The sequence below is a fragment of the Manihot esculenta genome, chromosome 15 (assembly GCF_001659605.2).
Source record: "Manihot esculenta cultivar AM560-2 chromosome 15, M.esculenta_v8, whole genome shotgun sequence".
Lineage (NCBI taxonomy): Eukaryota > Viridiplantae > Streptophyta > Magnoliopsida > Malpighiales > Euphorbiaceae > Manihot > Manihot esculenta.
In genome coordinates, this window is record NC_035175.2 from 13,153,847 (window position 1) to 13,166,708 (window position 12,862).

Sequence of the window (12,862 nt, forward strand, 5' to 3'; positions counted from 1 at the left end):
AATCAAACCTCAATACTACACATCATGGTTGTCCAATGATATAACGCCACATTGACATTACCGGATTATGGGCTCGTTATCACCAGAAGTCTTACGATGGCCCAAATGAAATCGCTTCTGCAGATTCAGGACCACAAAAAATTCTAAATATTTATATTTACACACACGCTTTGTTTTTAAATTACTTTATTTGTATTTGGGATATTTACTTTAAATTTTGTCACACTTATAACTTTTTTATTTAACAAGCTTTTGTATTTTATGATAATCAATTTTCTTTTAAAATTAAAAAATATATTAAAAAATTCGACTCAAAACAATTTAATCTTTTGATTCAATTAATTCGGTTAAATGAGTTAATCAATTTAATTTAAATAATTTTATAAATATTCTGATTTTTTTATTTTATTATTTTACAGAACAAAACAACTAATATTATTTATTCTTTCCTTATTTTCACAGATATTTTCTTTTAATATTTTAAAATCTAAAAAATAAAATTTACAGTATAAAAGTGCCCTTGATCAAGATGTCTCTTCCCCTTTATTCATTTTTCTTTTGTCTGCTAGTGACGTATACTATCTTTATTACCATGCCATTTGTATTAGGCGATTATTTAATTTCTCCCGACGCATATACTGTTAAGGCTGCGAGATGATTGAGTCTGCTCTCTTACCCTTTGTCACGTCACCGGACTAGACTATTCTCGAATGAACCTGTGCGCCAGGTCAATCCAACTTGTCTCATATCACTAAATCGGAGTACACAATGTTGAATTGGTCTGCTTGAGAATAGCTTGATGAACTTTAAGCATGTGATTTCAATTTTATATGATAATAAATTTAATAATTATTAAATTAAATATTAAGATTAAGATTTGTATATAATTAATTAAAATGTATATAATAAATATATAAAATTAGATACCAATATTTAAGTAATTATTATAAAGTTTATTGTCATGTGAAATAGAGCTCTTTATAGTGTTACCCAACTTTTAGTTGATATCTTATATTCTCTTATCCTTTGTTTACTTACATAATTATGTAGGAAAAGTGAAGATAAATTACACCATAATAACAAGAAATGAAGATAAATTCTTTGTTGATTTCTATTTATAATTTATATTTATTATTGAATTTCATGTTCGATCTAACTTTATTATTGGTTTTTGAATGATTTAGTTCTTTTTTTTTATTTTTTTATTTTGATTTTCATATTTTAATAATTAAGTCATGGAAATGAAAATGTTTAATATATTTTCTCTCTCTAAGTTCTTTTTAGAGAGATTAATTTTTAAGAAATGATTTTTATTTTTAATTGCATGTTTTTTTTTATGGTTATTTTTAGATATTTTTAAATGTTTAAAAAATATGTATGAAATCAACTGTATTCGATTTAAATTAAAAAAATTAATCGAATTGAATTAATTTAAATATATGAACTGTATTGCTTATAAGAATACATCGGTTATATTAAAATCAAATCGAATTATCCCGTTTAATTCGGATTTTGTTAATCTTTATATCTTGATTTGGTTCGATTCTTCTAAAAATAAACCCCAAAAATTTTCGATTTTTTACAGCTATTGGAACCGAGCCAATCCATCGCGCCAACCAGACTACTGGACAACACATTAACATGGGATAATTATCTTATACTTAATCAACTTAACCATTTAATTTATAAATAATTATTTAATAGCTTCTTCGAGGCCAATCAGCCATGGCTCTGCCACTCCAGCCACAGGCTTCATTTCCTTCCATTTCATCTTCTTCTTCAACCTTCTTCGCCCAAGGCTCGAAATTATTGGCCCCAAAACTTCGAAACGCCCTCCTCAACAGGACCACCAGCTACTCGACTTCATCCTGCAAGGCTTCATGGCAAGAGGTATTTTGAATTTTATTGTTTCTCTTTTATGTCTCTGGAGTTTCTGGAAGCTTAGTACTTTGAATTTTAATTTTCATGTTGGAAGCTTGCTGGAGTTCTGGTGTTCTCGGCGGTTCCATTCACGGCGGTGAAAGCCATTGCTAATAGCCCCTTGGGTGAGTCGCTTCAGCGGCGAATGGAGGAGAGGAAGAAAGTTGCTATCCAGGATTCTTCCAAATTCCAGGCTTTAGCAGCAAAGGCCCGTAAAGAGAGGTATTTTTAGGGTGAACAGATTGCTTTGATTTGATTTCTGATGTTATGAAACTGCGAAATTGGTTGCATGATTGGGATTGGATGGTGGGGATGATCAAAAGAATTGTTGAATACTTCAAATTTAGTGGACGAAAAGGGTTTAAGCTGTTGTCATTATTGGTTAATTGTTACTTCTAGTTTCACAATTTAGAGAGCATTTGTGATATTTCTAATAGAACCCACTTGAATATAGCAAGCCCGGTTGACAACATATGTTTTCCTTTGCAATCATTAAATCCCCAATTTTTTTTCCTATTTAGATTCCATGTTATAGGGATTTTAAGCCCTGTAGGGAATTAACCACCTCAAGGGATAGGTTAAGCCCTTTGGTAGACTGTTGTGGTGTGTTAAGCTTTATATGCAAATGTGAGCATGTATATACGTGGCAACTTAAATTTTTATCTTATTTTATTTTATTTTATTTTTCAAAAGGGCCTATATTTTTTGGGTTCTTTTGTAATTTCAGTTCATAATAAACTTCATCAAAATTTGTTCTTACTTCTTGCGTTGCTAAACACAAATCTCTGTTTTATCCTTTTCTTATGATCACCGACGTGTTACTGTCTATATCTGTTAAGGAAATCATGCAGAAAATTTTGAGTGCTAGTAGTTAGTTGCTACATGTGTCTTTGTTTCTGTTTTTTGCTGGATTAATTCTCTATTTATGAGCAGTAAAGAGTCAATAAATGAATCATTGTATACCTATCTATTTTTTTTAGAAGTTGGTCGGCATTCACCTACAATTTTGGTATGCAATTACTATTGCTAAATCAATATACAAATACATTTCCATGTAACATCTTTGAGCACATGTTCATTTGAAACGTGGACAGATATTCAGTCATATATTTTTACTTTTTACCCCTTTTTTTTTCCTCAGAAATCTTTATGATATAAGAATTATCCAAATTTGCAGCTTGTGGTATGGCGAAGAGCGTCCTCGTTGGCTTGGTCCCATTCCATACGACTACCCTGCATATCTTACTGGAGAGCTACCTGGGGATTATGGCTTTGATGTTGCAGGTCTGGGCAAGGATTCTGTGGCATTCCAGAGATACTTTAAGTAAGTTTACAATTTTTTCACTTCTTTAGTTATGCATGTTTAGCATGATCTTCCCATGTCAACAAAAAGAAAATAAAGATTTTAAACTTTTGTAGCAGGACTAATGTTATGACATTGTTAAGTGGGGTATACTGAATAATTATTTGATTATCTTGATCAATCATTGAGATATTTCAACCTACAATTTTATAAATGTTTTACTGGTGTAGCTTTGAAATACTTCATGCTCGATGGGCAATGCTTGCTGCCCTTGGTGCTCTGGTTCCAGAATTACTGGATTTATTGGGTGCCTTTCACTTCACTGAACCTGTCTGGTGGCTAGTTGGCTATTCAAAGCTTAAGGTTAGTAACTTTGGTTTCAGCAAAATCAGTAATGATCCATGTATATTTGGCTTATGGATTTGTCTAATTTGCCATTTCTCAACTCTACTCAAATTTTGTGCTGGAAGTTTATAGCATTCTTGCATTAATTTGCATAGTTCTAGAAAAATATCACCTGCTGATTTTTTTTTTTTTTTACATGCTTCTTCAATTTCATATCAGGGAGACACACTGGACTACCTTGGCATCCCAGGACTCCACTTAGCTGGAAGCCAAGGAGTGATTGTCATTGCTATTTGCCAAGCCCTCCTAATGGTAACACCTCCTTTCCAGCTGTGCTGTTTTCTGGCCTCCTATGAAGACAACTATATAATTTCATGCATTTTACTTTCTGCATATGCATAAATTATAATGCAATTAACTGTCCAAACATTTTCTTTCTACTTTGTCCCTGGTCCCCCTCCTCACAACCCCTGATGAATTAGTTCATATAATGGAGTTTATAGCTTTCAACTTTTGTCATACATATTCTCATCCTCCACTTCCCAATGATGTCTAATTCTGTCTCTCTTTCCCCTTTCCTTTGTCACCCCTTCTAGTTATTTCATATTCCACCGGCCTCGTGCAAGATGCAAACTATGTTTGCTTGCATTCACACAATGAGACCAAATTGCTTATATGAATCACTTGGATATTAGCAGCACTTTCTGCCGGTGAACTCTCTGGTCGATATAGAAACTTGAAAACAAAATATACAATACCTTTAATGCCAGTTCAGTTGATTTTTTCTAAAATACATTGAATAATTAAATAGGAATGCAACCTCTTGGATCCTGCACTTCTATAATTATGGTCTTAGAAGATCAGTGTTTATGTAAACAGGTCGGACCGGAGTACGCAAGGTACTGTGGTATTGAAGCATTGGAGCCTTTGGGAATTTACCTGCCAGGTGACATCAATTATCCAGGAGGGGCACTTTTTGATCCCTTGAACCTCTCCAGTGATCCAGTAGCTTTTCAGGAGCTGAAGGTGAAAGAAATTAAAAATGGCCGCTTAGCCATGGTTGCATGGCTAGGCTTTTATGCACAAGCAGCTTTGACTGGTAAAGGTCCAGTTCAGAATCTTCTTGACCACATATCAGATCCATTTCACAACAATCTCTTATCTGTGCTCAACTTCATGTAAATGTTCTTCTTCATTGTACAGTGAGATACTCTTTTAACAGTTGTATCCTTTGATGTTGGCTTAGCGCCGTATATTTGGCGAAAATTAACTTGTATGTGAAAACTATTTTCTACGAAAATTTTGAGAAATAATTTATTTTCTAGGAAAATTAACAATTATTATAATTCCATTTCAAAAAACAATTATTATAATTGATTTTTCTACAAAAATATAATCTTCATATATTCATTCTACGTGAAATTCACTAGTATAATTTTTTTTACCTGACTTTATCTCCTTCGTTCTTAATTGATTAGTGTTTTTGAAATTTTTTTTTACTGTTCTCGTTATATACAGTATTAGATGACTCAACCCTCTGAGACAGGTTAGAGTTATTCAAATATTGAGATTATTTGATTCAATTAATTATTCTTTTCCACCGCGGCCATTCCTGCTAGCACCGCTATTCAATATCAAATCTTAAAAATTTATTATTGGATATTAATAATATATAATAATAATTAATTTTCTTTAATATAATTAAATTTGTTAATACATAGTTTTGTATTTAATTAATATTTATATTAGTTAGATTTTTAATTCTTTATTATATGGCAATCGGTTGTATATTTAATTAATAATTTTTTAAATGATAAATTAAATATTATAATTTATTCCCTATGTTTCAAATATAAATATAAAAAATAAAATATTTTATTCCACTCAATAAATGTGGTGAATTTATATAAAAAAATATTATTTATAAAATAATTTTATATAATAATATAAAATATTTTAATACACATGTGGGCAAACAGCTAATTAATTTAAATATTTAGTATGTGAATTAGTTTAGTCTAATAATTAGACTTAAATTATAATACAAAGTATTCGCATAATTTTTAATTTTTAATTTCCATGTGAATCAGTTGGCTTCAACCTAATTAGTTAAGGAAGGGAATCCAATATATTAAAAAAAAAAAAAAACCTTAATTTCATATAACCATTAATTTTTTTTTCAATTAATTCAATATTTAAAATTTACTTTTTCAACTAACTTTTAAAAAAAATGCTATATATTTAGAATTTAATAATTCTAGATTATTCATTAAAAAAAATTTCGCTGTCATCTTATCTAAGATAAATTTAGTTTAAGTGTAAAATCCAGAGCGCCCTATTTTCTAATGGGAGTCAAAAGGTCTAAATAATGTAATTTCTTGGTTTATTCCTTCCTTAATTCATATATAGATATCCAAGGAATTCAGTTTCTGCATGCCCCAGCCATGACGTAAAAGTCTCCAGTCTTCCATTTTTATCTACGAAATCGCCGCCCACCTTCACTGCTCCTTCAACTCACCACCTGCCGCACGCGGCTTCCCCACCGTCTCCACACACACACACACACACATATATACACGCCTCTCTCTGTGCTCTCGATGAACCCAACAAATTAATCAATTCTGCAAACTCAAAAACCTTTCTTTCTTGATCTTCCATAATAAACTTGATGATGAACTCCAACAAATCCCATGAATATGAGCGTGTGTTCAGCCACTTCGATGAGAATGGAGATGGGAAGATTTCCCCTTGGGAGTTGCAACGTTGTGTTGGAGCTGTCGGAGGAGAGCTGTCGCTGGCAGAGGCAGAGGCAGCTGTTGAGTATTCGGACTCGGACGGTGATGGGTTGTTGTGTTTTGAGGAGTTTGTGAGGTTTGTTGATAGTGGTGAAGAAGAGGAGAAGGTGAAGGATTTGAAGGAAGCTTTTAAGATGTATGAGATGGAAGAAAGTGGATGTATTACACCTAAGAGTTTGAAGAGGATGCTTAGAAGATTAGGTCAGGCTACCTCCATTGAAGCTTGCAAGATTATGATTGCTCAGTTTGATCTTAATGGTGATGGAGTTCTTAATTTTGATGAGTTTAAGGTTATGATGTTATGATTAATTGAAGAAGAAGAAGATGACAGGAGGCTCTTCATTTATTTGTTGATTCATTTCATGTACATTCTAACATTATTTTATTCATAATTTAGCTTGAAATTAAATAGAATATTGTCTCTGTTGGATATAATTTCATTAATTAATTATTTTTTTAATAAATTAATTAATTACTTATCAATTCCTCAATTAAAAAAATATATATATGACCCATTTCTTTGAAAAAAATATATATTAAATATAAGAATATTACTTTTTAAAAAATTTAGTTATGTTTATCATACAATATACTAATATTCTATATAGCAATATATAAATTTATAATATATGTAATAACCTTTAGTTCTACAGGGATATGAGATGGATACAAATCAGAATAGAATACAAGAGAATAGAATAAAAGAGTTAGTTGGATTTAAAATCGAATCGAATTGAATAAATTAAAAATTAAAATTTAAGTATTTATAAAAATTGAATTGAATCAATTTTAATTAAAAATTAAATTAAATCGAATAAATTTGATTTGATTCATTAATTTAAATTTTTAATAAATTTTTTTATTTTTTATATTTTATTTTTAATATTTTAAAATTTAATTAAAATATTTTAAAATTTTAAAATTTAATTAAAATATTTTAACATTAATATAATTTAATTTTTATATTATTAAAAATAATATATTATTATCATAAATCAATTTGATTCGATATTTTTATTTTTTTATTAAAATTAAATTGAATGAAAATAATTATCATTTTTAAAATTAAAATCTGAATTCAACTAAAAGAAATAAAAAATAAAATTAATTTTTTAATTTCATTTCATTTAATTAATTTTTTAAATTTAAATTAAATACTGGTAACCCCTAACATGAAATGCTTAAAAGTGAGGATTTAAGTGATTAAAATTGACGGCCACCGAATATCGTAGTAAAATGATATGACCTTGGCCTGTTATCGTACGGATCATAAATGGTTCCAGTCTGGTTCATGAACCAGAGCCATGTAGGCGGCTCAAGTCTCAGATTTGACTAATAAAGCCAGGACAATGATGACGACCGAAAACGTCATTATGATCCGTAGAACTTCCAGGCTGACCATGTGAATTTATCTTTCCATTTCTGTCTTATATTCCGAGGTGGGAGGAACTGAACAAGAATAAGACTCAAGGGGATTCTTGTTCATGAAACTTGAGGCACCCATGCACGTTGATCAAGATAAAACCTTCAATATATAAATATACATGGATTGAAATGATAAGGGTTTTTGGCAAGTTCTTGAGAAAACGAAAACAGAGGATCCCTTATGAATACACAATGAAAAGATGGTATGCATGGTAAAAAATTAGGCACAAAGGTAATGAGAATATGGGCATTGATAGGTGGACATGGACATGAATTTATATCCCGAGTTGACAAGAACCAATAATGTCGTAAAAAGTAGTGGCTATGGTGAATTTTCCGCGCATTTCTATTCCAATGAAATCTTATGAGGAGAGTGTTAGGGAGTATCCATTCATATCTCTAATGTTCATCAGAATCTATTTGGATTAATCTGTCATTGTTGTTGTTGGGTTTTCTTGTTTTCCTTCTTTTTTGCAGGTTTAAAAGGATTAGCAACCAGCATTTTTCTTTGGGGAGATCAGCAATCCAAGCTCTATAAGTGGGGGCCTTTAGTTGATACTGACCCCAAGGCTTTTCCGGAGGTATAGTCTTCTTCTACTTCTGCTATGCATATACAATGAAAAACAACAGCACAAACTTGTAGTTGATTGTATTAATTTTCATCGAGTATAATTGTAATACCCGGCTAGATCAGGCATCGGAATTCCTACCGTCCGGTGGAATTCGAGGATGTCAGAGGTCTCTAGAAGGGTAAGAGAAAGGTTTTCTAAAAAGCTTTCAAGTGTTTTAAAGATTTAGAATGGAATAGGATTGAGTTTTGAAGAGAAAAGACCAAGGAGGATTTGGCCAAGTTCGGCCGCCGAAAGTGCCTTAGATTCGGCTTCCGAAACTCTACGTTCGGCCGCCGAACGTTGCATGGTTTTGCATGCAGGTTTGGCTGCCGAAGGTGAGTCGGTCAGCCCCCTATAACTCGTCTTCCAGTCGGTGAAATAGATAAGTTTCACTTTCCTTTCACTTTCTGAGGTAAGACCATGTCCTCCATGGGTGTTCTTCATCATTTTATCAAATCTTACAAGGATTTAAAGAGTTTTAATGTTGTTTTGAAGGTTTTGAGTTAAAGAGCTAAGGTTTGAGGTTTGGAGAGTGTGAAGAAGAGTTGCTCCATATCTCTAAGTTCAGATCGTTCATCTTATTGTTTGCAAGAGGTAAGTGAAGATCTTGAACTGCTTTTGATGTTTTATAGAGGTTTGATGGAGGCTATGGGTAGAGATGCATGATTAGGGTAAAAGGATGATTTTGAGGGTTTATGCATGAAAGCTTGTGTATGTGTGTTGTGTGATGTTTTTATTGGGGTTTTAAGTTAGTTTTGGACCCCTTTGTGCATGTACATGAGTATATGCTTGATTTGAGAGGTTGGATGCATGATTTGGGGGGTATGAGAGAGTTGGGAGACTTGTTTGCTGTCGAGGAAGAGTTCTGGATGAACTCAGGTTCGGCAGCCGAAGGTACATTCGGCCGCCGAACCCCTTGAGGAGGTGGCTTCGGCTGCCAAAGCGTGCCCCTGAGAGTTTTGAGTTTCGGCTCTGGAAGGGGGATTCGGCCGCCGAAGGTTAGAGACTTTCGTCTCTGGAGTGTGTTTCAGCCCCCGAACCTTGCCCCCGAAAGGGTTCGGCTGCCGAAAGTGGAGATTCGGCCGCCGAAGGTGCATGAGTTTCGGCTCTGGAGAGGACATTCGGCCGCCGAACTTGCTGCCGAAAGTGTCCTGTCCAGTCTTCTTTTACTTGTTTTGCATACATGTTTTGAGGTGTTCTAGAGGGGTTTGGGGAGTTGTTTAAGAGTTGTTTATGAGTGGTTTAGCGTGTGTTTGGTACCTCAGTTGTGTCCACCTGTGTAGGTTTGGACCAAGGAACCGAGGAGGCCCCAGAGTTAGAGTTGGCCCAGAATTAGCCAGTAGTGGCTAGAGGTGAGTGGAACTAAACTTAATTCTTTTAATTGAGAAATGGAATGCTTTTAGCATATTTCATGCATCACGAATACCATGTTATGTACTAGGTTGTTTGCATTAGACTTCACGAATATGGTGCATTGCATTCTATGATGAATAGTGAGGTGGATGAATGTTGAATGATCCATTAGCCCTCAGTATGATGTGTGATATGACATAATATAAGATTATATGCCTGCATAGCATGAGATGATATGGAAAGACCAGGTGTGGCCTAATCGCCCCTGGCATAGAGCAGAGAAGTCCAGGTGAGGCCTAATCGCCCCTGGCATAGAGTTATTTGAAGTCCAGGTGAGGCCTCATCGCCCCTGGCATAGAGCATTATTGGTTTGTTATGAGATGAGATCTATGTGTAAAGGGCTAATGGTGACAAATTCATCCTTGTTGTGATTGGCTTGTGATGTGATGCATTCCATGAGAGCATATATTTTATGACCTGTTTTATTGTTCCTACTCACTGGGCTATAGAGCTCATCCTTCTCCCTTAACCCCAGTTTTGCAGGGCCAGAGATAGCCATGGAAAGTCAGACATAGCAAAAGTAAAAGAGTAAAGAGATGGCTAAGGTTTTGATTGTAATAGAATTGTGGACATGATGTAAATTAAAGAATGATGTAATAGATAGTAAATCAGTGTGTTTATGGTTTAGTATGTGCTTTGCCTAGTGTATGGATAATCCCAGATGTATGCATGTATTCTGTTTTACGTTTCTTGATGAGAAATGTGTGGAACCAAGGCTGACTTGTGATATGCTGACCCTATGAGAGTGGGTTCTATGTTTTTCAGACATAGTGCATGCAGGTCGAGCTTGGTAACTCTGAGGAGAGTTTACAGTATTGTTGAATCATGTATGGGATTTATCAGGTACACAGAGAGTATAGTTGGCTTGCTACGGGTCTCGGCGGCCTTAAGCCGATCTGGATCCTAGTGCCAGTGATGGTTCGGACCGTTACAGAGGGGTACCGGTTTCCGAGCTGTTACAGATTGGTATCAGAGCATAGGGCCTCACAAGTACGGTGTGTTGAGCATTTTTGTTCAAGGATTAGAGATCCCACATCGGAAAGAGGTTGGTTTAACAGTTATAGAAGGGCAAGCACAATAGGAGAAATCATGTCCACTAGGATAGGAGATAAGTTTTGCATGATGATGTATCATGCCATGCTATGATTTATGCATGTGCATTATTGTTATGCTATTTATGTGCTGTAGGTTCATGTATTTTCATATGAACCGTATGATTGCTAATGTTTGTATGTTTGTGTGTTGTTTTTCATAGAGAGAGAGTTAAGATGCGAGGAACTCGTCGATCTGCACGATTGACTGGAGTCTCATTAGAGCTTGAGGGCATGGATGCCCAGTCCCCTGTAGTGCCAAGAGCAATGTCATGTAGCACAAGCAGAGAAAGTATATCAAGGGACCCTAGAAGGTCTTTGGATGAGAGCAGAAGGGGAATAGTTCAGGGTGATATGTCAGTAGATATGAGGGAATCAGAGGAGGATGAACAGAGGAAAGATGGCAGTTTAAGCATGGGTATGTCAGGCAAAGATATGGGAGAATTTCAAGGAGGCACTTAGGCCTCGGTTTTTATTCCACCTCAGTATCCACCTTATCCACAAGGGCCAGGGTATCCGATGGGAGGTACCTCGGAGTTCTTTAATTATCACCCATATCCCACCTTTATGCCCTATCCTTCCTTTTACCCGCCATATCCACAGTATCCTATGTTTCCACCCTCATCTTATTTTCCAGGTTCAGCATATTCTACACCAGAGAGTTCTGCACCTCCACCACCACCAGTGGTAGAACCAGTAGCCCCACTTATCCAAACACCACAACCTGGCCCATCTGAGAGGAACAAGGTAAAGATGACTGATTACTTAAAGTTAGATGCTCCTAAGTACCAAACTGGAGATGATCCATTTGAGTACATCAAAGCTGTCAAAATGATAGCAGATGAGCTAGAGACAGATGATACTAGAGCCATTCAAATGGCAGCGTTCACATTGAAATGCAGGAAAGCACGAGAATGGTTTAAAAATTATGTGGACCCAATATTGGAGAGCTTGTCCTGGGAACAGTTTGCAAATGAATTTGCAGGATGGGCTTTTCCAGAAAGTTCAAAGGAATGGAAAAGGATAGAGTTTGAACAGCTGAGACAGACAGATGATATAAGTATAGATGAGTATACGGACAGGTTTATGGAGTTGCTGCAGTATGTAGGTCAGGCCTATGATACAGATCAGAAGAAGGCCAGGAGGTATACAATGAGATTGCATCTTAGGTATTCCTCCCTGATCTTAGCTGCAGAAAAGGAGAGTTTTCACTCCATAGTAGATGCGGCTAGAAAGATGGAGGCTAGTGCCATCATTGAAGGATCAGTTAAACAACAGGTGGCACAATCCTCGGGTTTTAAAACCCAGGGAATAGAGAATGTTGATCGATCCGCTCTAGATGAGGCTGCTACAAAGAGTAAAAAGGGGGGCAGAGGCCTCAGAAGATCGAAGAAGAGTAAGTTCGGGAACAGGTTAGGGTCTAATCTGGGACTAGGTATTGGCTCGAGCTCTGGCACAGAGGTTGCAGAGTGTATGAGGTGCGGTAGGCCGCACAAGGGAGTCTGTCGGTTTGGGACTTTCGCATGTTATAGATGCGGCTAGGAGGGACACATAGCCCGAGAATGTCCTAAGGTAGTTTTTACGGCACCGTCCCATCAGACAGCTCCAAGTAGTATGGCACAACCATCAGCTCCAGCCATGGTTCGAGAAAAAGGATCAGTTCCTTATTTCTCAGGTTTCCGTGGAGAAGGTCCGTCAGCTCCGGCTCAGATCTTCACCCAGACTCAACAGGAGGCAGACACATCAGACACAGTGGTGCCAGGTATGCTCACTTTTGAGTGTTCTGATATGCATGTTTTTATGGACCTTAGTAGGATGTCAGTTGATGTGAGAATAGTAAAGTGTAATAAGGTTAAAAGTTTAGAGCAAAAGTTAAGAAATAGAGATTCAGAGATGAGTTAGTCGCTAGAGGATAGTGAACCAGGAAAGAGCTCGAGAGTGTTGCTATGAGATGTAATG

General features: G+C 35.4%; 2 protein-coding genes across 2 annotated transcripts; both read left to right on the top strand.

Annotated features, from left to right (window-relative positions):
* The first annotated feature begins 1,694 nt into the window (after window positions 1-1,694).
* LOC110601760 (chlorophyll a-b binding protein 7, chloroplastic) lies at window positions 1,695-4,908 on the top strand. Its single transcript, XM_021739049.2, has 6 exons — window positions 1,695-1,890; window positions 1,976-2,142; window positions 3,098-3,244; window positions 3,454-3,586; window positions 3,788-3,880; window positions 4,448-4,908. Exons 1-6 carry the CDS (start codon window positions 1,726-1,728, stop codon window positions 4,748-4,750), a joined length of 1,008 nt encoding a protein of 335 aa, XP_021594741.1. The 5' UTR covers window positions 1,695-1,725; the 3' UTR covers window positions 4,751-4,908.
* Window positions 4,909-5,868: 960 nt separating this feature from the next.
* LOC110601763 (calcium-binding protein CML38) lies at window positions 5,869-6,686 on the top strand. The gene has a single exon (XM_021739051.2). It carries the CDS (start codon window positions 6,237-6,239, stop codon window positions 6,666-6,668), a length of 432 nt encoding a protein of 143 aa, XP_021594743.1. The 5' UTR covers window positions 5,869-6,236; the 3' UTR covers window positions 6,669-6,686.
* The last annotated feature ends 6,176 nt before the right edge of the window (window positions 6,687-12,862 follow it).